Source organism: Labeo rohita, chromosome 6, assembly GCF_022985175.1.
Source record: "Labeo rohita strain BAU-BD-2019 chromosome 6, IGBB_LRoh.1.0, whole genome shotgun sequence".
In the NCBI taxonomy this organism is placed as follows: Eukaryota; Metazoa; Chordata; class Actinopteri; order Cypriniformes; family Cyprinidae; genus Labeo; species Labeo rohita.
Genome location: NC_066874.1, coordinates 23712733 through 23736410, shown reverse-complemented (window position 1 = coordinate 23736410; position 23678 = coordinate 23712733). Strand labels below are relative to the sequence as shown.

Genomic DNA, 23678 nt, shown 5'->3' with positions numbered 1-23678 from the left:
GCTAGCGGTGCATTACCTGGCACACCTGAAGCGCCTGTGGTTCCAGACAGTGATTTAAGGGCAAATTCAATGTTTTTCCTTTGAAACCCCATCTCCATCAGCTGTAGGACGATGGGAGCAGGGGGCACAGGTGAAGTCTTGTGTTTCTTCTGCTTGGGTGGGCGCATATGCTGCACGGTGACCGGTGTGGTGGCCTCGCTGGAGCTGCTGTCCTCAAACAAGGGGGAGGACGGGTGTGTGGACTCAACTGCGAGGTACTGACAGACAGCCAGAGCAGCCGCCTGAATGTGGAATTCATGGAGATAAAAAAAGATTTAAAAAAACAAAAAAAAAAAAACAAAGAAGAACTGAGTGATGAAACATTTTAGCTGGTAACTGAAAGGCTTTAAGATCACAATCATATATGATGCAAGTTCTGTCAACAACATCTGATGTATAATGTTGATTACCACAGAAAAATAATGTATTATAAAAAGAAAAATTGTATATATTATAATAGTAACTTTATTTGATTTATTTGATCAAAAATACAGAAAAAAAACAGTGATATTGTGAAATTATATTGCAATTTCTAATATTGGTTTCCTATTTCAATATACTTCAGCAATTAATTTTCATCAGTCATTACTGCAGTGTCACATGACCCTTCAGAAATTATTCTAATATGTTGATTTATTATCAGGTGTTGAAACTATTGTGCCGTTTAATAATTTTTTTGGAACCTGTGATACTTTTTTCTTTGATTTTTTGATGATTAAAAAGTTGAAAAGACAGAATATATTCAAAATTGAAATCTTTTCTGACAATATAAATCTTTACTATCACATTTTTATCATTTTTTTTAATTTAATACATCCTCGCAGAATAAAAGTATTAATTAAAAAAAGAAGAAAAAAATACTCATCCTAAACTTTTGAATACAAGTGTATATTGTAATACAGAATTTCTATTTTGAATAAACACTGTTCTTTTTAACTTTTTATTTATCAAAGAATCCTGAAAAAAAGTATCACAGGTCCCAAAAACTATTAAGCAGCACAACTATTTCCAACACTGATAATAAATCAGCATATTAGAATGATTTCTGAAGGATCATTTGACACTTAAGACTGGAGTAATGATGCTGAAAATTTAGCTTTACTTCACAGGAATAAATTTTATTTTAAAGTACATTAAAATACAAAACTTATTTGAAATTGCAATAATATTTCACAAAATTATTATTTTTTCTGTATTTTTGAATCACATAGATACAGCCTTGATGGGTATAAGAAACCTCTTTAAAAGAAAACAAAATCTGACTGATCCTAAACTTTTGAATGGCAGTGTATTCATCTTAGTGATCCCAAACATTTGAAGAGAAATATAAATTATTATGCAAATTATTATATAAAGTATTTGTTTACAATATCATATCATATTATATTTTATATTAATTACACAAAACAAAAAATACAGATATAGCTGTAAGATTAAGTCAATGTTCCAAATAGTTTGCCATTAAATTAGCAATAGCTTTAATAAAATGTTAAGGAAATGTAAATACAGTCTCTGACCTCCAACTCATGGCGGTGGAATATGGCTTTGATGGGGGACGGTTGAGTGGATGCTGAAAGCAGCTGCTGGAGGAGGATGAGGGGAGGCTGAGGACCCTCAGGAGACAAATCTCCCACGTCAGGAGATGACGCACACTGATCCTCTGAACACAAACACACAAAATCATCAAAAAAAGCACATAAAAAATGTCAGAAAAGACACCATATTTATCAGATAAGCACATCATAAAAATGTCAGAAAAGTCACCAAAAAAAAAAAAAAAAAAAATTTACACATGACCACCAGGGGGTAGTGATGTGATACAACTGAACACGATTCAGTCATTCCAAGTACATTATAATCAGTTAACATATTCAATCCTCATCGCTCCTGAATTTTCTGGCTGGTGTGTGAGCTGTGAGAAAATTACTTTTGGACACCACAGCACTGAAAGATAATTGCACAGAGAGGAAGACGAGCAACGGAGTGAAAACGCGTGCAGTTTGAAACTAGAAGTGAGATCAAGGGTGGCAATCTAGTGTTACCTGCAGGACTGGGGCTGACGTCTATGACAGCTGCCTGAGAAAGAATCTGTCGGAGTTTGTCCTGGTGGGAGAGCAGAGCACGTGCTGCCTTCAGGATGTACAGTCTGAGCTGCTGACACCGCAACAAATGCACGTCCACCTGATCCGCTGCAATGACAAACGCACAAACCAGAATATTTATTATCATACATGCATGGACAGCTGCATTAAAAAGTCAATTATAACGACATCTGATTTGTGATTGCTGCATGTAGCATACCTGTAAGTCCTCTGCTGAGGGATTTCTTCATGCGTTGTTTCTCTAGCTTGCTTCCTGCCAAGTTGACTAGCTGGGCCCACACAGTCAGCATAGGATCAGTGAAGGGCAGATTTTGAACGCTGAATGGAACCATATGAAGCTGCAAAGAAATCCAGACAGAAAATAAACAGAACAATATCAACCACAGAAAAAAAACATGGCTATGTTTGCTGATTGATGGGGTAAACAAGATATCTTTGGCGTTCCTATGCTCAACAACGTATTTATTTGATCAAAAACTGTGAACAGTAAAAACTAATACTGTGAAATATTATAATTTTAAGGATGTTTTGATAAAAAAAAAAATTCAAAAGAACAGTTTTTAAATAGAATTAAGTTTAAAAGTTTTTTTTTGTTTTTTAAACTGACCCCAAATTTTTGAAGAGCAGTATACATGCAATATACAACAGAGAACACTGAGTGTATCCCACAATGCAATTCGTGCTCAGCTTGGGAAGTAATACTGTGTGTTGGTGCATATGTACCGGTTTGAGCTGACTAAGCAGGCAAACTTTGCAGTTTCTCATCTCATGGAACTGAACAGTGATTCGTCCTTTAGGTGTAATGCGAGTTACAGTGCCCTCCCCATATTCCTCATGAACCACAGGTCCTCCCAGACGCAGACGGTCATCAATCCCACCAATGACTGCCAAAACCGCCATCAGACTGCCCACTGCTGGGGCTTCTGCATTGGGAAGGTAGTCTTCAAGCACAGCCTGATAGAAAGAGTGAAAAACTTGGACCTCAAAACCAATATATAGTAAAATACTTCCATCATTTTACAACACTAACATTAGTTGGCTAATGAATATGAAAACGTATCAAAATTTGGATTGTACCGCTTCAGTGTGTCTGCCTGCCATGACATCACCGATACCACTGAGCTGGGAGTTAATGTATTCATTAATAAGCCCATTCCACTGGCCAAGGGAGTGAAGCGTACGTAGTACGGCCACTATTTCCTCTGCTAGGGTGCTGCTGTGAGTGGCTGTCAGAGAGGCTTGAGGGCGTGACTTTCTCCTACGCATCAAGCCTTCTGTAAAGCACAAAATGTGATGTTCAAGTGACATCCTGATATCGGCATTACCAAGAGCACTTTGTGAGAAAGGAGTTAATGAATATAAAGTACCCCTGAGGAGAGGCAGATCTGAGGAACAAGTGCTGAGCAAGCTGCCGAGGAACCCAAAGAGCTTCTCCACCAGAAACTTCATATCCTGAGAGCGCTCTGTCTTATCCCAGGATGGTAAAACAGCTTGTAGAAGCCGCAGGGCAAGAATCTGCCAGTGAGTGAGGAAAGATGGATTAAAAACGTAGCACTAAATGGAATCTGTCAATAGCACTAATGTGTTCCACACTTTTGCAATCATTTTAACCCTGTGGTACTCATGAAGGCTTTAAAATGACAATTATACAGTAATGAAAGAAGGACAGCTCTCATCCTTCTGGTAAATCCAGTCAGAAGTCACAGTAAGAGTTGAATGAAACCAGCACCTGTCTCTGTAGTGTGACTGCAGTGAATGACTGGTGGCCCTCCACAATGCGTATGAGCAGATTGATCCAGGCAGAGGAGCTCAGGGTACTGCACATCTGTGGCATGAGAGCTATACTACGAATAAATCCCAGCGTGCACCAGCTCCTGTGCTGCTCAAGGGACACCAGCTTGTGAGATGAACAACCTAAAAAAAAAAAAAAAAGAGAGAGAGAAGGAGAAATGTAGTTTAAATATAATTGAAACATATATTGATACAATGCACTTATTGTGTATATACATGCTTTTAAAAATGTTATGTGATTACATCTGTAACTAATTTCTGTAATTAGGGGTCCAAGCACATAGTCCTTAAACCCTACTGTAATTGTTAGAATGGTCACAAATCAGCAAACTCCACATCAAACTGATTGTGCAGACCAAACTAAACTCAAACTCACACTGCCTACAACGTGACCAAGGCTAGCCCCAATCGGCCTGACGGGGGTGCTATAGCGATCACAAGTACGGAATCGCTCATAACTCCTAAACTGTCAGTCGCAGGCTCAAGTGTTTTATGTCGTTGGAATCCTTGGCTCACGCCGGACAAAACACATGCAGATTTGATGGGGAGTCCAGCGAAATTTTTGGGTATTTCGCATCAAAACCTTGTTTTGCAAACTACTCCTAGGTTTTTCACCCAACTTTCGACTCACGATCGCAAAGGGGCGCAAAACACTCAAAAGGGGAACACTAACTCAGAACACTTATGTAAGAGTTCAATCTGAGACTCAGAGCTTGGCCACTTAGTGGCGCTATAAGAGGGAAAACAAAAATGGCTATAACTGCACAAACATTTGTACTATCAACATGAAAATTGTTGTGCACGGCCTTGGTCTGAAGTGCCACAAGTGTTTACAAGGATATTTGCCCATCTCAAAAAACATGGCTGACATTGGCCGATGAAGTTTGAGCATCTGTTAGACAAGGTTAACAGGCCCATCGGAACGAAACTCGGTGGGCCTGTTTGACTCACGGCCCCAAAGGTCTGAAAGAAATTCGAAAGAAATTGACCACAGAGTCAATTTCCACGATTGTATGTTGCGTGGTATTCATATCATACAAATACCTCCTTATTCTGGACAACTTTGCCTCTAGAACCACTGGTGTCAATCAAATCATTTGTTAAACGACTGAGATCTCAAAAACCTACTTTTCCGAAATAGTCCTATGTTTTTTGGAACAAAAAAAAAAAAAAAAAAAAAAAAAAAAAAAAAACACTACAGTATAATTCTCTGAACTCTCTAGGCCAATAATTATCAAAAAAAACAAAAAAAAAAAGTTAACATTTACCCTTGGAGAAGCTATAACGGGGTCGTTTAGAAAAGGGGACTGTCCAAATTAACCCAAAATCTTCTGAATCATTAAAGAAAACTTAAAACTTCATGAAACCTGCATAAAAAGTTAAGGGGATTTTAATGTCATAAACATTTAAAAACAATATTACTATAGTAAATTACCTGGACTTGCCAAAAATCAAAAACCCAACCATACCACAAAACCAAAGGAAGGGGCATTCATGGGCTTTATCCTCTCAAACGAGTTATTGTGCCCATTTTTCCCCTCCCTGCTGAATGTAATTGATTTCAAAAGCGAAAGGGGAAAAGAAAAAAAAAAAGAGCACATAAACGAAAGCGACTGCATGATTAATAAAGAAAAAAAGTTACCAGTCTTGTCATTGGCTCCACTCTCCACCAGTATCCTAAGCAGACCACACAGAGTGCTAATAGCATCCACCTGCATCACCTCAGCATGAATCCCAGAGGACAGTGACAATGTCTTCAACAGATTAACTGTGCTAGTCAACATGATCGCAGTTGGGTGAACACTCTTTTCCATCACCTCCCCTTCTGAGAGAAAGAGGACAAGGTTGTTTAAAACAACAATGTAATGTCAAATACAGCAAAACTGGGAATGGGAAGTAAATGACACTCTGCCAAAGTGCATCACAAACCTGTGTCATCCTCTGTGTCGGAGTCTTCTGTGGCCGGTTGGGTGGCAGGTGGCGGCTCGGCCAGTTTAAGGTCATATTTGCCCTCCTTCCCCATCCTGTAGGAATTGGTGCTGCTAGTGTCCCACTGAACACGAATCCAGCCATCTTCTCCCAACTCCCCAATTACACGTCCCAGGCCTGGTGGTGGTCCATCCTAACACACATCAAACATAAACTTTAATAAACTGACCTGACAATGCTTTGTTATCTATATTCGTAATGCACAAATGAAAACAAATCAGTTTTAACTTACCTGATCTCCCCATTTCCAGTCAGGTCCTCTCATAACCCTAGTGCCAATCTTCATCATAGCTGCCAACTCAGGGCCAGAGGCGGGGAGAGGGGTGGGGGCTGTCTCTTTTCTGGACTCCTCAAGAACTGTAGCTGAGCCTCCATGAGCTACAGAGCTCAGCTCCTCCTCACTGCTATCAGAGCTGGGACCTGTGCAACACAATGGCAGAATACTCACAATCAAAATTACTGTCCCTATTGAAAAACAGAAGTAATATGACCCTATAAAACAGAAATCAACTGACCCCACAGAATCAAACCTACATTACCCTTTACAATAAAGTCCATCTGAGTCCACAGTATTTAACAAATCTAACACTATACGACTGGCCCTATAAAATTAAAAACATCTGATTTAAGAAAAAAAGCATGGTCCTGACCAATCAGTCGAAGAACACTCTGGGTGAGTGCGAGGATGCCAGAGTTCAACAGGAGACTGAGGCTGTTGGCTCCATGTTTGAGAGTGAGCATATGGAGCATGGCCAGCAGGAAGCGTGCCTGAGGAATGGTACCCAAACTGGGGCCTGCTGGGTTCTCATTAGTGATGGTCTGCAGAGGCACTGGCTGCACACCTGGAGAACAGAAAGCAACACTCAGTAATACTAAATAAGGTAAAGACTAAATACCATTCAAATAGCTGTGGTTAGTAAGATTTTGTTTTTAAAGAAATTAATTTTTTTCAGCAACGATGCATTATACAGATCAAAAGTGAGAGAATATACACTTAAAAGACATAACATGAAAGAAAATTCATATTTCAAGTATACGCTGTTATTTTTAACTTTTTTTTTTTTAAAGAATCCTGAAAAAAATGAACGATTCTACAAACATACTAAGCAGCAGAGCCATTTTTAACACTGATAATAACAATAAAAAAAATGTTAACTGAACACAAGCTCAGCATGGAAATAGATGCTGAAAATTCAGTGTTTTTTATGACAGCAGGGTGTGAAGTGGGGTTTTTGATGCTCGAAGTGTCAATCTGTATTCAGAAAGGCACAGAAAATAACACGTTCTAACAAATAACGCAAGCCACTAGAGGGACATGATTAAGCACTAACGGCTTCCTGTTACTTTACAGCACTTTAAATTGGTGGGATCACAATGCCGCCTCAACATTGTGATGTCTATCAGCCATCGGCGATGGCATCGCATTTCAGCCCAACACCAACTTCCTTGATTCCACACTCAATCACGGCATCAAAATACACCTTTGGTTCTTTGCTTGTTTTGAATATGCGCCATCTAGTGGCAAAAACTTACATGTTGTGCCTTAATTAAACAGGTTTATAATTAACATAATTGTTTGGGTATGATGACTTCATACATACCAAGCTCTTTAAACTTGACGCTGGCCTCCAACAAGATGTTGCGGATATTCTGGATGGCCCAGGCATAGAGCTTCCCAAACGTCACCTCCAGCAGCATGCGGTTAAACGGAGGAATGAGATCTACATCCTTTAAGCAGTCAGCCAGTGGCTCTCTATTAAGACAAAACAGATATTATTGTAAATACAAACCAATGTAATTTACAAGATACTGCAGAACAATTGCCATACTAAAATATGCAGTAGAATCAACTAAAAACATTAAAAACAAACTTCCTGCTTGAAGATTGTTTTTAATCTTTATACTTGCCCAATATTGGTCCCTTCAGGTATGACTCTCTGCCAACCACAAAGCATGGCGTACTGTACGGAGGGCAGGAGGAAATTTTTGGATGCCAGCTTCAACATAGTGTCTATACCCTCCAGCCGGACCTCAGCTCGCTCCAGCTGTACACAAGTGTCAGATAATATAAGACTTCCATTAGTCCTTTTTGCCACATTAATGTTAGAAGCTAAATACTGTCATTTACAGCTCCATTTTATGTTCAGAACTACCTTTTTAGGAAAAACAGATGGGGTTGAAATTCATTTTTAATACCTGTTTAAGAAGGCACTTCCTCATCTTTTCCACATCCAACGGTTCCTCTTTCAGAGCAAACTCAACGATGCCGCTCATGAGGCTGGACTGAGAGAAAGAGCCCTGAACGCTGTGCCTTAACCAGCGGTACTTCTGAACACTACCTATAGTGTTTAGCAAAGGCTGCCACTTATCCTGCTACAAGATAAAGGAGAAGAAAATTAATAAGGCTGTCAATCAATTTAAATTTTAATAGAATGAATAAGCTATGCTTATTAACTGCATAAACTGCTGCACTCAAACAGCAAATTCAACTGAAAAAGATTCTGTTGAAGGGGAAGGTATTTAAAGCAATTTTGAAAGCAACTGTCCTTTAGCTCTAACACATGCAGATAACACCTAGACATCAGAGCCAGACATGCAAGAATTATTTATAGACACGCCACAGCTGTGATACGGTCTCATTAGATCTTACTGAGATATGCATAATTCAATTACGGAAAGCACAGGAGGAAAAGAGGGAGAAAGAAAGAAATACTGAAGGTAAATGGAGAACAGCAAACCTTTGGGGATTTGACAGTGGTTTGTTTCTTGTCCACCGGGACGGGGCCGATAGGAGCAGGCAGCTCCTCATTGGTCCCTTCCCTTTCCATCTTACACTCCTCCATATCAGCCGACTCTGACTTCTTAGGCACTGAGAGATGCAAAACATGCTAGAATTATAAAATGAACATTGTTTTGCTCTGAACATTTAAATGAATGCTTAGACTTGTCACCTCTCTTTTTGCGACGGTCTCTGATCAGTTTCCGCGTGATCCTCTTCCAGCGAGGCTGAGAGCTCAAGAGCTTCAATTTGGAGACGATTGACAGGTCATTACTGACCGCAGGCCTGAGCTCATTAAACAGGAAACGCAGCCTCTCGATCACTGGGGCGCACACCTCCTTATAAGAGCGGCCTTGCTCCTGGTGAGTCTGTACCAGACAAAGAAAAGACAAAAAACGAGGAGGGTCAAAGAGGTCATCATGATGTAAATGACAAGGTGACATCCCACATATTACATTCCAATCCCATGCATTAAAATGTAAAGCTTAGGAGCTAACAAACATAACAGCTTGGGGTGCATCAAGAATATTCCTATTATTTAGCTCACTTTTATCAAAGAACACTTGGCCTGGTACACCATTCGACACACGTCAATCACAGATTTGGGGAGGGACCTCTGTTTCCCCTGGTCCACACCCAAGGCACATTGATCAACGAGCGAGAGAGCGACATGACCTGTACAAGAAAATAACAGTAACAAAGACAACTCTGTTTAGAGTTTTTGGATAGTTCGCAGAGCAGGATTTGAGAAATCATTCAATACAACAAGCACTTTAAGTTACCAAGGTCCTGGTGCTTGAGAAGGCAGCAGAGCAGCAGGCGGCCCACTTCCTCTACAGGATGTTCTGGTGGGAAAGTGATGGGAGTGATGAGATGGTACTGTTTACAGCACCGCTCGATTTGGCATAGAAAGTCCTGGAACAAATAAGAAAAAAATCCAACATTAACCATCACGATGCATCCCAAATTATACAGTGTCCGTTCTGATAAACAATCTGACAACGAAATATTAGGCAATGGGCTGTATACAGGGTCAGTACAAATACTGCAAAAGGAAATTCCAAGACTTTCAAAGACTTTTTTGATATTCAAGGACTTCAATCAGAGATCTTATCAAACAATCAGTTCTCTTTCAAATTCTAAAAGATAATAGATACATAAAAACATACTAATAAAAACAATGGCAAAAATAAAGTGACGCACATGCAAGTATTACTACTAAAGTATTGCAAAGTGTACTACAGTTTTATTATAGTAAAACCATTGATATATTTCTTAGGGGATTTGTTTTGTTGTATACTTTTTTTGCTTTGTTTTTATAACTCTACTGCCTTAACAGTTTGTGGTTTTCTACCGTTTAAGGGAAAAAAAAAAAAAAAAAATTCATTTGACTTATATCGTAACTTCGCGTATCGCAAATCATTTGATTTAGATCGGGACTTCAAATCATGTATCGTGAACAATTTGATCTGAATCATTCAATCTGCAAAAATTCAGTTTTAGATCAAATGGTCCACGATACTCACTCTGAAGTCCCGATATGAATAAAACGAGTTTCATAAAGCTCTATTTCACCAATCACTAAGTGCTTTTTAAAATCATTACAAGCGATGTCGAAATTCAAAGACGAATGGCTCTTTTAATTTATCTAGTGAATCACTTGAAATGAAATATCAAAGTCACGTTTGAATCTATCAGAGTGATTCCAGCGCAAATGACTCAGTTGATTTTATTTATTTGTTCCTCTTTTTGCGTCTTCAGCCATGTTTACACAACATTGTCAGTACTACTACTGGCTTAACTCATTAGACATTAACTGAAATGAGCAAAAAAAGGTTTGATGTTTTTGAAAAGATATGTGCTTATTGAAAAAATTAAACACTTGTTTTATTTCTATTTTCAAGGGTTTTCCAGGCCTTAAATTTCAAAGAGTCAAATTCAAGCGCTTTAAGCAACTTGTATGAACCCTGTGTATAATTAAGAAATACTAAATGAAGAGACAAATAAATGAGTCTTTCACTGTGTATGACCTTCACAGTGTGGTCCTGGGTGTTGTTGTCAGCGATGGCTTGCAGGAAGGGCTGGGCGTGATCACTCAGGGTGATTCTGCGGCAGTAGAGTTTGGCTTTGTCTGGTGTGGTGGTCCCAGGAGAGCTGCAGTGGTCCTCATCCTTCTCCTCATTATAATTATAGTGGATCTGACTCGTTTGAAGACCACCGAAGAAAATTGATGACTGGAGCCATTCTGGAAGGTACAAGATGAAAGGCAGTTTGGAATGTGAAACATTTTAAAATGTCACTTTATTTCTTTATTTAAGTTGTATATAGAAATATATATTATATTGTATATACAATGTTTTATGTTTTTACTTTCCTTTTTTAATTTTAGTTATTTTTTTATATATATTTGCTTTGGGATTTTTATTTTATTTTTTTTAACATTTGCAATATTACAACAAATAAAAAGACTCACTGGCACATTCTAACTCTATGCGGGAGAGAGGGGTGCTCATAGCCAGATATGAGGCATGTAGCCCCAGTAGAAGACCAAGGTTCCTCTCAGCATCTATCAGAGGTGAGGACAGACTGCTCAGGTCAGGTGTTGTCACCATTTCCTGGTTGGGCTGGAGAAAGACAATCAAAAACCAGAAAAAAACATGAAATCCAAACATTCTGAAAATAAAACAGGTTGAAACCGTAACACAAAGTCAGACAGACCTCCATGTATTGTCCCACGCAGAAAGCTTGCATGAATTCCCTAGTGTCTTCAACTTGGAGAGCGGCCTCTAAAGCTACCACAGGATCTTCTCCAGCAAACTGGGCTGTGGGCGAAAAAAAGATGTCAACAAACTTATAAAACTCTTTATTTGAAAACAAATTTCGGTAGTTTTAGGAATGTCTTTATACCGAGAATGCTGTTCCCAGTTAGAGTCTGAGTCTGGAAGTCTTTAATGTCATAAACCTTCCCATCAATGACAGTCCAGAAGCCGCCATCTTTGTTATGATTCTCCAGGTCAGCTTTACGAATAAGTGACACTTCCTCATTGTTCTTTGAGCTCGACCCATTGAAAAAGAATCCTGGAAAGAAACAGAACCTCAGCTAATTGTGCTTCACTGTTCTTCATTTACTCCACTGCACTTTTCTGCTTTTAATTATCTTTAGTAAACGGACTAAATATTGTGTTCTAGTTGTCAAGTTTTGATTTTATGACATTTACTAAAAGATTCCCATTCTCATACCCATGAGTCCAGGCCAGGCAAGATCCTCATTATCATCTCTCTCCATACCAGGGGAAAGATGGTTAAAACGGTCTACATGCTCCAGAAGAGCAGCGAGAAGAGGAATAGATCCAGTCTCCTGCATCAGGCCAGCATCACGGGTCAGCAGTAGCACGATGGACACAATCAACTCTGGCAGCAAAACACCTGGAGGATGAAGAAAAGTGTCAGTTTGCAACTGAACATGTATCATCCATTGCTTCATTTTTTGAATGAAATATTCACAAAAAAACTAAAATACTCTCATTTATTCACCCTAATGTCATGTCCAATCCAGTCTATAGTTAATAATTTTGTAGAATTTGTGAGATGCAAATTCTGCATAGCTCTAAAATCAAATGTGACCCTGGATCACAAAACCAGTCGTAAGGGTAATTTTTTCAAAATTGAGATTTATACATCATATGAAAGCTGAATAAATAAGCTTTTCATTGATGTATAGTTTGTTAGGTAAATAGGTAAATAGATAGGACAATATTTGGCTGAGATACAGCTATTTAAAAATCAGGAATCTGAGGGTGCAAAAAAATTAAAATATTGGAGAAAAAAAAAAAAATAATAATAATAATAATAATAATAAATATAAATATAAATATAAATATATATATATAAATATAAATATAAATATATATATATATATATATATATATATATATATATATATATATATATATATATATATATATATATATATATATATAAAACCTTTAAAGTTCAAGCAATGTTCAAATAATGTTCTTAATGTATATTACTAATCAAAATTAAGTTTTCATCCATTTACAGTAGGAATTTTACAAAATATCTTAATGGAACGTGATCTTTACTTAATTTCCTAACGATTTTTGCCATAAAAGAAAAATCAATAATTCTGACCCATAAAATGTATTTTTGGCTATTGCTACAAATAAACCCCAGCGACTTAAGACTGGTTTTGTGGTCCAGAGTCACAAATAAGGTGCAAGTTTGACATCAATTCAAAATCAAATTTAATTTGTTCAGGCATGTCTTCTGAATGAAAATCATGATGTCAAACTCTTTATACCATATTTGATTTGAATGGTAAAGTGGTAGGGAGGATTTTCAATGGGAAATATCTTAAAATTCAATCTCACTTGAGAAGAAAAGAGACATCAGAAGAAGAAAAAAAAGCACATAAGCTTGGAATGACATGAGGGTAAATAATTTTCAGAATCTAAAACAGAATTGTCATTTTTGAGTGAATTACTCCTTCAATGCTAGAACTTACCTGAAGCTGTAACTTAAATATGGTGAATGTTATATATATTAATAAATGAAATGGCATTTTCACCCGTAAGATCTCCTTCAAGGACACGTGCCACCTCTGCAAAGTGACGATGACTGTTGAGGGCGATGCTGGTGGCCACAGGAAGGATATCTCCAATGTGTGTGCACAGCAAAGCCATGTACTTCTTCAAAAGAGACCCCACTCCCAGAATCTCTGAGTGACTCAAAGCTGTGACAATGACAAATACTGTTAACTGGCTGCTCAAATGGTGGCTTCCGTAACAAATTTACAGAAAAAAAGAAGTTCTTCTACTTACTGTATCCTCCCACACCCACAGTGCCACTGACCCCCACATACAACTTGCAAACCAACAGCCTCTGAAAACGAAGCAGTAGGTCTAGAGAGGCCGAGCGCTCCTTGCTGACCTGCTCCGTGTCTTGGCAGTTTGAGATTCGCCGCGCCACATCCTTAAGACGAGCTATAGTCTGTGAAGCAATGTTTCTACAGAACAGCACACAAGGAAGAGTGTTAGAGAAAAATGCTAAAACTTTTGCTAAAACCCTCTGTAAGATTCCACGTTTTATGTATTGAACACAGTAAAGTGAATCTCTGCAGTACCTGAGCAGCTGTTGGACCAGCTGGACCAATGGAAGGCTCTGTTTGTTTGTTGACTCATAAATGCCGGTGTTGATCAGGTCTTTGTCCAGTGTGGTGCGACAGCGATGCAGAGAGGAGGCACTGGCTTCCTGCTCATCGATTTCCTTCTCTTTCTGTGCCTCTTTCTTTGCCTCGATATCCTAATAGAAGATATGCAGAGAAAGAGGTTAACTGGAATGTCAAATCAAAACAGAAACAAAAACCAAACCAAAAAATACAAAATGACAATATGCACATTTCAGATAACAGATTACACAATCACTTAAAATTGAAAGCTTTTTGACACTTTTCCCTCAGGGGTCATGAATTTGTTTCCTCATCTGTATGGTTTTTGGCAGAGCTTTGTTGAATGTTGCAGATATAAGGCATGGAGGGTGAATAAATGATGAAGTGACTAATGAATAAAACATGCTGACCTGGATCTCGGCCGTGATGGCAGCGTTCAAAGCGGACTCCAGCCCTCCGTCCGCCATCAGACTACTAACCAAGAGGTCGATCATGAAGCGACGGCCAGGACTTACACTCATCTCATTAGCAGATGCTAAAAAAAAAACCCAAAGCTTTTGACCATTAACAACAGATTCTGTGCTGCTGAGATGATTTATGCACAGATGTTGCTAGATGTAAACCAGCCAATTGCATAAAATTAAAAGTAACAATGCACCATCATGAAAAAGAACACTGAATATTGATAGCACAGAAGTACAGAATTCATGCACTGACCCGCATTGGGCAGCAGTGAGGACAGGGCTCTTGCTCTTTCCTCCGCAGTGGGCAGTAGCACTGACCAGCCACTCTGGAGCACAGCCTGGGCGGCCGCCTGCACAGTGTTTAAAACCCCGGCGTTGCTGGCCAGCGTCACCACCGTCTGCTTGAGGTTATTAAGCAGCCCACTTCCCAAGCCCAGACCAAGCTCCTCAGGGTCCACCTGGTTACTAATGGCTGCATGGAGCTGGAAAACATGACACAATGAGAATATTAATTTCTATGTGAACTCACGTTCACATAAGCTCTACCATTCAAACAGGTATTTTAGAATAAACATACATTCTGTCATTTAAATGACAGGTGACTGACCTGTAGCCTGAGCAGGTTGAGAGCAGCTACAACCATACATTCTTTCTCCTGCGGCGGTGGCCAATCAGAGGTGCCGTCCATGCCCTCACTGACCTGCCGAAGTAGCAGGTCCAGCTGGTCGAAGGTCATAGTGCAAACGTCCACCACGAATGGTACGCGGAGCCCCACGGACCACTCAGAGCATGACGACCATGCAAAACTCTGGGAGACACAATATATGAAAGATAAGAAGCATGCAGAGTCAAAAGTTGTATACAGTAAATTACATTCTGGTGAAAGACGGATCATACCTGGCCAGGGCCGCAGGAGATGCCCACTATGTGTTTGGAATTGAGGCCCGGCAGGGCTTTAGGCTGCTTCTTGTTGGAGAAGAGCGTGTCAAAGTGCTGTAGTTTATCATTACTGCCCCAGCTGTGCACCTCCCCTTCTTCTGTGAGGGCCAGGCAGTGTGTAGAGCCAACTGCTACATCCACCACCCTCTTACCTGAATTGCCAAAAAAAATTAAATGTTAAGATATATGTATGCAGTTGAGGTCAAAAGTTTACATACACCTTGCAGAATGTGCAAAGTGTTAATTATTTTACCAAAATAGGAGGGCTCTTAATTATATTGTGTTTCCTTCTACAATCAACTATTATTTTCTCTTGTGGACTATATGTAAACGTCTTTTATGTGAAATATCTTATTCAGGTCAGTACTAAATAAAAAAAAAAAATAACATTCATTTTCTATGATCCCTCTTATTTTGGTAAAACGAGTAACATCTTGCAGATTCTGCAAGGTGTATGTAAAATTTTGACCTCAACAGTATGCGTATAACGCAATAGTTGAAAACAATGGAAAACACTGAACCTTGTAGACTGTCCAGCAATTTGGGATAGCGGACGTGTTCGTCAGTGCCGTGGCCGAGTCTTTGATTGTCTCCTTTGCCCCACGTGTACACTTGTCCATCTTTAGTAAGAGCTACGGAGAATTGGCTCCCACAGCACACTTTTACGATATCCAAATCCTGTAACTTCTCCACGAGTTTTGGCGTTTTGCATCCATCACTGCCCCCACGTCCAAGTTTACCGTAGTCCCCATCACCCCACGACCATACCTGACCTGTAAAGAGCATGCAAGATAAATGATCATGCCATCCACTCACCATCTTAAAATCATTGCTGAAAGTGCCCTTATCAAATGTCGCACCATTCTCAGTCACAGCAAGGGTCTGAGCATCTCCACTGCCACAGGCCACATCGATTACTTTAAGCCCCTTTAGAGCAGTTACCAGCATGGGAGTAGTCTGGTCCTCACTAGAGCCTTCAGAAAAAACATACACACATCACTTAACTTTGTGCTGAAACTTGTAAACAGCAATGGATTTTTGCTGGACTTATGCTGGATGTTACCGTGGCCCAGCCTGCCATAGTTTCCCCGTCCCCATGTGTACAGCTCTCCATCTGCTGTGATGGCTGCGCTGTACGTGCTGCCACAGGCGATGTGAATAACTTGCTTCCCCGCTGGCCTCCCTGAGAATACTGCAATCATGGTGGGTTCCTCTAAATACCTGTAGAAGCGCAAAAAAAATAAACAAAACGTATTTTTGAGTGATTCTTTGTATACAAAAAAACCTATACACTGTTTTTATATTTACATACTGTTTTTGGCTGTCTGGAATGTTTGGTTTTGACAGGTCAAAATCACAGCACTTAACAGTAAAGCATTTTGTACAATAATTGCTAAAATGTTTATTTCAAGATTTCATGATGACATCATACTGGTAAACAGCCTGTTTTTATGTATCTGCTTACATACGTGAACACTCGTTTCTGCGTCTTCACCTGTGTTTTTAATTGGGAGATTCTGGACTCATTCAGGAGATGCATAATAAAGCCCCTGATTGTATAACAGTGAAAATGCGGAAACCCCCGAAAATTCTGTGTTTGGCAGTGAAGCGCTGTCTCGGGATAACGTAAAATTCTGGTTTTGGCGGGGTAGCGTTGTCTCAGGCATAATAGAAAATTCTGTGTTTTGCAGGGAGAAGTTGTTTCAAAAATAAAGGAAAATTCTGTGTTTGGCAGGGAACCGTCATCTCTGGAATAACGGAAAATTCCTTGTTAGGTGGGAAAGAGTTGTGTCATGAATGACGAAAAATTCTGTATTTGGCCGGGAAAGCGTTTTCTGACAATTAATGGAAAATCCCGTGTTTGGAGGGGAAGCAGTGTCTCAGGAACAACGGAAAATACAGTTTTTGACAGGGAAGCGTTGTCTCAGGAATAATGGAAAATTTAGTGAGTTTGAAGTAAAAGCATTTGATGGACGTATACCATGTGTCGAGAACAACCACTCAGTATCATTATCTCATTTTTGACCGAGGTAGCTTTTAGATATATTTAGTTTTATATATATGGATCTGAGAGGTATTATTGGGAGCTTGATGATGCTGGTGTGCTCTTACGTGGTGTCTCCGTGTCCCAGCCTGCCTCCATCTCCACAACCCCAGGAGAAAACCTCCCCATTGACTGAAAGTGCCAAGTAGTGCTGCCCATCCGGGTGAGCTGCAAGCTTCATTATTTTCCTGGATGACAATGCGTGGACTAGCATAGGGGCCTGAAAGAAAAACACAGGGTTTTTTTTTTTTTTCCAAAGTAGCAAAATGAAGAGAGAATTCTGGGTCAGCAACAGCTATACACACACATTTGCATTCATTTGTAGCATGGGAGAAAAAACCCCATAGTGCATTTAGCTAACAAAATGAGGGACTCACTAGCGTAGTGCTTTTGTAATTTTGTGTATAGACAGCACCAGTGATGGTCAGGATGAGGAAACCCTTCTCTGAGCAGACAATCTGTGTAACGCCCAGGTTTGACAGTGCCTTGCACTGGATTGGTCCATTCACATTAGCGTAAGGCTTCCATCCAAGCAGACCCCAACCAATCACCTCCTGCAGGGTACCCTGGAAGTGGAAGGACATAAAGTGATTAAGCTCTATGAAGAATGATTTGTTTTCCCTCACAGAGGGACTACAGATCATAAACACATTTAAATGAGGGTTCCCTGGGGCTTCCTGGAGCTTCAATACAAACAACAAAAAAGAGGGACTCCAGGCAACCAGGCAGTATGACACAAAATGCACAAAATGTCAAGACACGGTTGAGCATGTTGCATATAGTACCTTGTTAGAGGTGGGCGAACTACACTGCGGGGGGCTGCATGGGGCTGCCAGGCGGTCCAAGTGTGCCATGATGACCACAGCTGTCTGCCGCAGATCAATGGCCAGGTCATTATCTTGAGGCAGTGTAAGGTAGCGCAGAAAACTCTCGTTTGGGCTCAGAGGGGCCGAAAGGATCTGAGAACATAAGTAGCAAGATATAAACCCTGGAAACACAGTGCAGTTATAAAAATGATTCAGTAATTCAGTCTCACCTCAATCTCCTCTTCAGGAACAGGTTCCTCCTTACTGCTGTGGATGTTCTGGAAGCGCTGCAGGAGGGGCAGTAAGGGGGCACTGGTGCCCTGGGTCGAGCGCTCATTATCCATCTCTCTGGTTCCACTGTCCCAGAGCCTCAGCAGCAGGAGAACCGCAGACAGCAGCTGACTACAATACAAACACATGTAAAAGCAAGTTAGAAAGAGTATTTATGAATAAGAGCTGTCTGTTCTATCAAAAGTCTCAGAAAAATTACCTGCAAGGTCTCAAATTAACAGAGTAAAAACTGGCTTTCAGCTAAAGCCAAAAATGTTTTCCAAAACTTCAGCTAAAGGTATTTTATAGAGGATAGAGGTCATATTTAACAGCATGCTGAATACCTGAGAGTTCCTCGCTGCACTGCAAGCTCCAGCAGGATGGCCAGGGCCAAGTGCTGATCCTGCAGGGGGATGTTACTGGGCGCTTTTCCACTCGCACTTCCATGAATGTCACTGAAAAACAAAATTAGAGTAAAATGAGCTTAAATAGCAACAATCTTTAGGACTGTGTAGATTTGTGATCAGTTTGTGCTAAAAAAGTTCAGAAAGTATTTTTTTTTTTTTAAGCAAATTAATACTTTTATTTAGCAAGAGTGCTTCACATCACCATTGATAAAAATAAGAAATTCTTGAGCACCAAATCAGCATATTAGAATGATTTCAAAAGAATCATTTGACACTGAGGACTGAAGTAATGACTGCTAAAAACTCAGCTTGGCTATCACAGGAAAAAAAATAAATGACATAATATTCAGCCCCTGAAATGCTAATTTTACCAGGGGAACTCTGCCAAACAATTTTAACCCCGGAACGCGATTTCTTTCCCGGGGTACCCGATTCGAAACGGGCTAATTTTGGGCTAGTTTTGCGTAGCCATTGGGTGGGTTTTGTTGTGAAAACCTGGCAACCCTGGAACATTTTAAAAGTAAAAAGTTAGAACTTTTAAAAAGTTAAAAGTAATAAACCCCAAACTTCTGAAGGATAGTGTAAGCTTTCTAGTTAGAAGATAAACATGTATTATACAGCAACTGATTTTACTACTTGTGCATTTGGTAATAGTAAAGATGAGTGGTAAACCTGAGGAATTTGGTAGCCCTCTCGACCACCTCCAGCCAGACAGGTGACACTGTGCCCTCATCAAATAGGGTAGCTTCCGGGAGAGCCCGCAGAGCATCCAAAGACTCCTGCAGTAACTCACTGCACAGGTCTGCATCATCACCTGAGACGCCACAAATGCAAGACAATTAATGACTCTGAAAACGTCTTCATAAAATATATATTGTAAAAGCTGTCATTACCACACAGTGCTTTAGCTACAAGACAGTCTGCACAAAAAAAAAAAAAAAAAAAAAAAGAAGAAGAAGAAAAAAAAAAACCTTTATTCTGCATCTTTAAATTCATTCCCATCAAATCTTTACACATTGTTTGCTCCACATTCAGACAGATGTATTTGGCTTCTGCGATGCAGTTTCTTTTTAGCACATTGCCTTGAGCACTGCACTTGATGGTGGATCAAGTTAAAAATAGTCAGAGTTTTTAAAAGCCGTGTCTGATTGGAACACATTTTTACTTCTTTTTCCACACTCAGAGTTAGACCATGTGATTTTATGACAGGAAAATCCTCCATAATCTCCATTTAGTCTTGTACATATTTTCATACAGTTGTCCAATTTTTCAGACATTTAGGGACTGAAATCATGATATGAGTAACAATGGAGTATCTTTAAATACCCTCTTTTGTGCAGAACTACGTCCTTCAACATAGGGCTGGGCGATACAAATAGCCTCAATAAACGATAACAAAAGTTCAATAAATGTTCAATATAATGTTTATGCAGCAAAGGTGGAACAAAAATTACATTGCTACAGTTTTTACAGATATACTGATTTTAATGAACAAATCTGCATCCTAACTCAAGTTAGTATCAAATGTGTATTTCCAAGAGACAAAGTTTTTTTATTATTATTATTAATAATAATAATATTAATATTATCAGGTTACTCAAACCTTTCTTGATTTGAAACAATATTACTCTTTAAAACATGCAGAACTAAGACTTTTCTATTAAGATATTTATTTTGTTCAAGAAAAATGACTGGAAAAGGTGTGAAGATTAAAAAAATAAATAAATAAAATAAATAAATAAATAAATTAAGTGTTTGTCATGTTCTGAGCATAAAGATATTTTAAAGATATTTTAAAGCCACATTTAAAGACCATCCAGTTTTTACAACTTCCACATGGTAGCAAAAATCTGATAAACTGACATTTATCGTGATAATTATTGATATTGACTGATACGAAAAAAAAAAAAAAAAAATCAATCATTTTTTGGCCATATCGCTCAGCCCTACTTCAACCACAGATTCAAATCTCAGTTTGACAGTTTAACAGCTGAGCCCAAGTCTCTATTACTAATTCGAAAACTTCACTTTAGAACTAGTAACAAAGGAACATTGAATTGGCACCTTGTCAAAATTGTAAGAAATAATTGCTTTTTAAGCATGTGATGCTCCTCTAACTTGTATTTAGACACACCTGTGGCAAGTAACAGGTGTGGGCAATATAGTAATCACACTTGCAAACAGTTAAAATGGAGAAAAGTTGACTCAATCTTTGTGTTGTGTGTCACACGGAGCATGGAGAAAAGAAAGAAGTGAAAAGAGTTGTCTGTGGATTTGAGAGAAAAATTGTGGAAAAATATGGACAATCTTAAGGCTACAAGTCCATCTCCAGAGATCTTAATGTTCCTGTGTCCACTGTGCACAATATCATCAAGAGGTTTACAGCCCATGGCACTGTAGCTAACCTCCCTGGACGTGGACGGAGGAGCAAAATTAATGAAAAACTACAACGAAGGACTGTTTGAATGGTGGATAAAGAACCTCAATTAACTTCCAAACAAATTCAAGCTGATCTGCAGACACAGGGCACAACAGTGTCAGCTCGCACGTATCTGTCGCCATCTAAATGAAAAGGGACGCTACGGTAGGAGACGCAGGAGGACACCACTGCTGACACAAAGGCATAAAAAAAAAGATGGTTCAAAGATGTTTAGGGATTGTTTTGCTGCTTCTGGCACTGGATGCCCTGACTGTGTGAACGGTATCACGAAATCTGATGATTACCAAAGAATTTTGGGGTGCAACATAGTGGCCAGTGTCAGAAAGCTGCGTCTCCACCAGAGGTCATGGGTCTTCCAGCAGGACAATGACCCGAAACACACTTCAAAAAGCACTCAAATGGTTACAAACAAAGCGCTGAAGAGTTGTGAAATTGCCAGCAATGATTCAGATCTGAATCCCATATAACACCTGTGGAGAGATCTCAAAACAGCAGCTGGAAGAAGGCATCCTTCAAATCTGAATGACCTGGAGCAGTTTGCAAAAGAAGAGTAGTCCAAAATTCCAGTAGAGAGGTATAAGAAACTCATTCATGGTTACAGGAAGCGACTGATTTCAGTTATTTTTTCCAAAGGGGGTGCTACCAAATATTAAGTTAAGGGTGCCAATAACTGTCCAGTGCATTTTTTGGGTTCTGTGTGGAATTGTATCAGACTTGACTTTTTTGTGTTGTTCCAATGCAAACAAAAAATAAAACAATAGGCTCAAAACAGCACATCTAGCATTATAAAACAGATCATTCCAGCAGTACAAATCAATACAGTCCATGACCTTTTAAGCAGCTCACTGGTTTATTCTTAAATGAACCTTTGAGGGCGGAGTGCAAATATTGTAAACCAGGCCTTCTATAGACCATGAAAGCATTCAGCTCTGTGTATGATCTCTCAAAGACAGGAAAAGCTGAACACTATAAACTTTATTACAGGACAAACATTTACCCTTCCTCTCATACATCTGCCTCCCCCTTCCAATCGTCATATTTTCTCTCATATTCTCAGAACTATGGCAGTTCAGCTCAAATCCAGCTCTCGGCTGTTCAATGGAATGTGTATATGGCTCAGGTTTCAGGGCGGCTTTATTTCTCAGGCCAGAGAGGCTGTATCCACCCATTCCCTGTGGACACCGTGCTGCACCGTTTTCAACATCTAAACAGATCACAACTAGCTCTCCCACCAGTCTGTAACCCTCTGCTCATACTCAGGGTTTTAGCTACAAGCAGAACAGATAAAAACTGCTTACGTTTGCCCCCAACTCTGGGTGAAACTGCAAAGTCAACTTTTTGCAGAATCACTTCCTACCTGAAGTGAAGATTAATCAACAGCCAAACTAAAAAACAAATTCATATGCTTCACATTAAGCAATTATTTGACCTAACAACTGTTGTACATGTAGGCCACATAGAAAGGTTTGACAGAAATTCATTCAGTCCAATAAAAGTCACTAATATGTTACACTAGATCAATACATGAGTCAACTTTATGATTGCCTGCCTTGATATGCTTCATGTTTATTAATGCTTCTGTCAATATTTCCAAGAACCTGGTTCTGGAGAGATGAATTTTAGTTACAACAGTCTGTCTTTCACATGCAGATTGGCATGACATAGGAATCCTAAAAGAGGATTAAGGAGTAAAATACAATGACAAAGTGACCTACACATTAAATGGAAGGATTTCTGAACAGGTGATCTGTATATATATATATAACCTCATATGAGTTACAGAACTATTGGAGATTCAGGTAACACAGGATATAGCAGCAAATCCTCTGCTTATGTTAAACCACTCTTTCCAAGAATTTGATTTCAGAAGAATCTCACTGACAAACAGATGCCACTAGCATTTTGTCAACAGAAGTGCTATTGTAATCACAAGGGGTGCTGGGTAATGTGTAAGGGAACGGCTTACCAGATCTCCAGGCTCGGCGAAGAAAGGCAAAGGCAAAGGAAAGAGCTGCTCTTGATCCCACCCTGGCCAAACCCTCCACACCTTTACTGACTGGCCGAGCGCTGAGGAAACAGACAAAATCATTCCAGACCAATATTTTCACTGTGTCTAACTGGAGCAGTTATACATGTAGTCCAATTTTAATCAAAACTCTGATTCTCATACCTTTTGTTATCGACAGCGGAGAGCGGCGGGCTGGGGGGACTCTTCCAGCGCACTTTGTACTTTTCCTCCATCATGCTGTGGGTGAGTGAGATGAGGTAGCGCTCCAGGATCACCAGTCTCTGGCTCAGGCGCAGGGCGGAGAGTGTGCTCTTAGCCGTCTGCGAAGACAGCTTTTGTTGGTCGTCTACGAGCGCCATTAGACAGTCCTTTAGCTCTACAGTTTCTGTGCAAACAATGAAAATAAATTAAT

At 39.5% G+C, this 23678-nt stretch overlaps 1 protein-coding gene across 2 annotated transcripts in view; it reads right to left on the bottom strand.

Moving 5' to 3' along the window:
• herc2 (HECT and RLD domain containing E3 ubiquitin protein ligase 2) overlaps window positions 1-23678 on the bottom strand; it is a 56264-nt gene that overhangs the window by 23116 nt on the left and 9470 nt on the right. Inside the window, exons 5-46 of one of the 2 annotated variants that reach the window (XM_051111743.1) lie at window positions 23429-23651; window positions 23225-23325; window positions 19491-19632; window positions 18756-18866; window positions 18372-18543; window positions 18121-18294; window positions 17713-17901; window positions 17404-17555; window positions 16355-16512; window positions 16152-16265; window positions 15813-16064; window positions 15250-15443; window positions 14960-15160; window positions 14606-14834; window positions 14299-14423; window positions 13844-14022; window positions 13542-13726; window positions 13289-13453; window positions 11941-12126; window positions 11608-11778; window positions 11419-11522; window positions 11174-11324; window positions 10731-10945; window positions 9483-9615; window positions 9248-9375; window positions 8873-9068; window positions 8660-8790; window positions 8118-8294; window positions 7826-7966; window positions 7523-7670; window positions 6572-6763; window positions 6154-6341; window positions 5862-6054; window positions 5575-5757; window positions 3871-4055; window positions 3509-3656; window positions 3219-3415; window positions 2865-3095; window positions 2341-2479; window positions 2082-2228; window positions 1557-1699; window positions 17-281 (exon numbers count right to left, since the gene is read on the bottom strand). In XM_051111743.1, the coding sequence (XP_050967700.1) occupies window positions 17-281; window positions 1557-1699; window positions 2082-2228; window positions 2341-2479; window positions 2865-3095; window positions 3219-3415; window positions 3509-3656; window positions 3871-4055; window positions 5575-5757; window positions 5862-6054; window positions 6154-6341; window positions 6572-6763; window positions 7523-7670; window positions 7826-7966; window positions 8118-8294; window positions 8660-8790; window positions 8873-9068; window positions 9248-9375; window positions 9483-9615; window positions 10731-10945; window positions 11174-11324; window positions 11419-11522; window positions 11608-11778; window positions 11941-12126; window positions 13289-13453; window positions 13542-13726; window positions 13844-14022; window positions 14299-14423; window positions 14606-14834; window positions 14960-15160; window positions 15250-15443; window positions 15813-16064; window positions 16152-16265; window positions 16355-16512; window positions 17404-17555; window positions 17713-17901; window positions 18121-18294; window positions 18372-18543; window positions 18756-18866; window positions 19491-19632; window positions 23225-23325; window positions 23429-23651 (7158 nt within the window). The remainder of the gene's footprint in view (window positions 1-16; window positions 282-1556; window positions 1700-2081; window positions 2229-2340; window positions 2480-2864; window positions 3096-3218; window positions 3416-3508; window positions 3657-3870; window positions 4056-5574; window positions 5758-5861; window positions 6055-6153; window positions 6342-6571; window positions 6764-7522; window positions 7671-7825; window positions 7967-8117; window positions 8295-8659; window positions 8791-8872; window positions 9069-9247; window positions 9376-9482; window positions 9616-10730; window positions 10946-11173; window positions 11325-11418; window positions 11523-11607; window positions 11779-11940; window positions 12127-13288; window positions 13454-13541; window positions 13727-13843; window positions 14023-14298; window positions 14424-14605; window positions 14835-14959; window positions 15161-15249; window positions 15444-15812; window positions 16065-16151; window positions 16266-16354; window positions 16513-17403; window positions 17556-17712; window positions 17902-18120; window positions 18295-18371; window positions 18544-18755; window positions 18867-19490; window positions 19633-23224; window positions 23326-23428; window positions 23652-23678) is intronic. The other variant, XM_051111744.1, reaches the window with a different exon arrangement.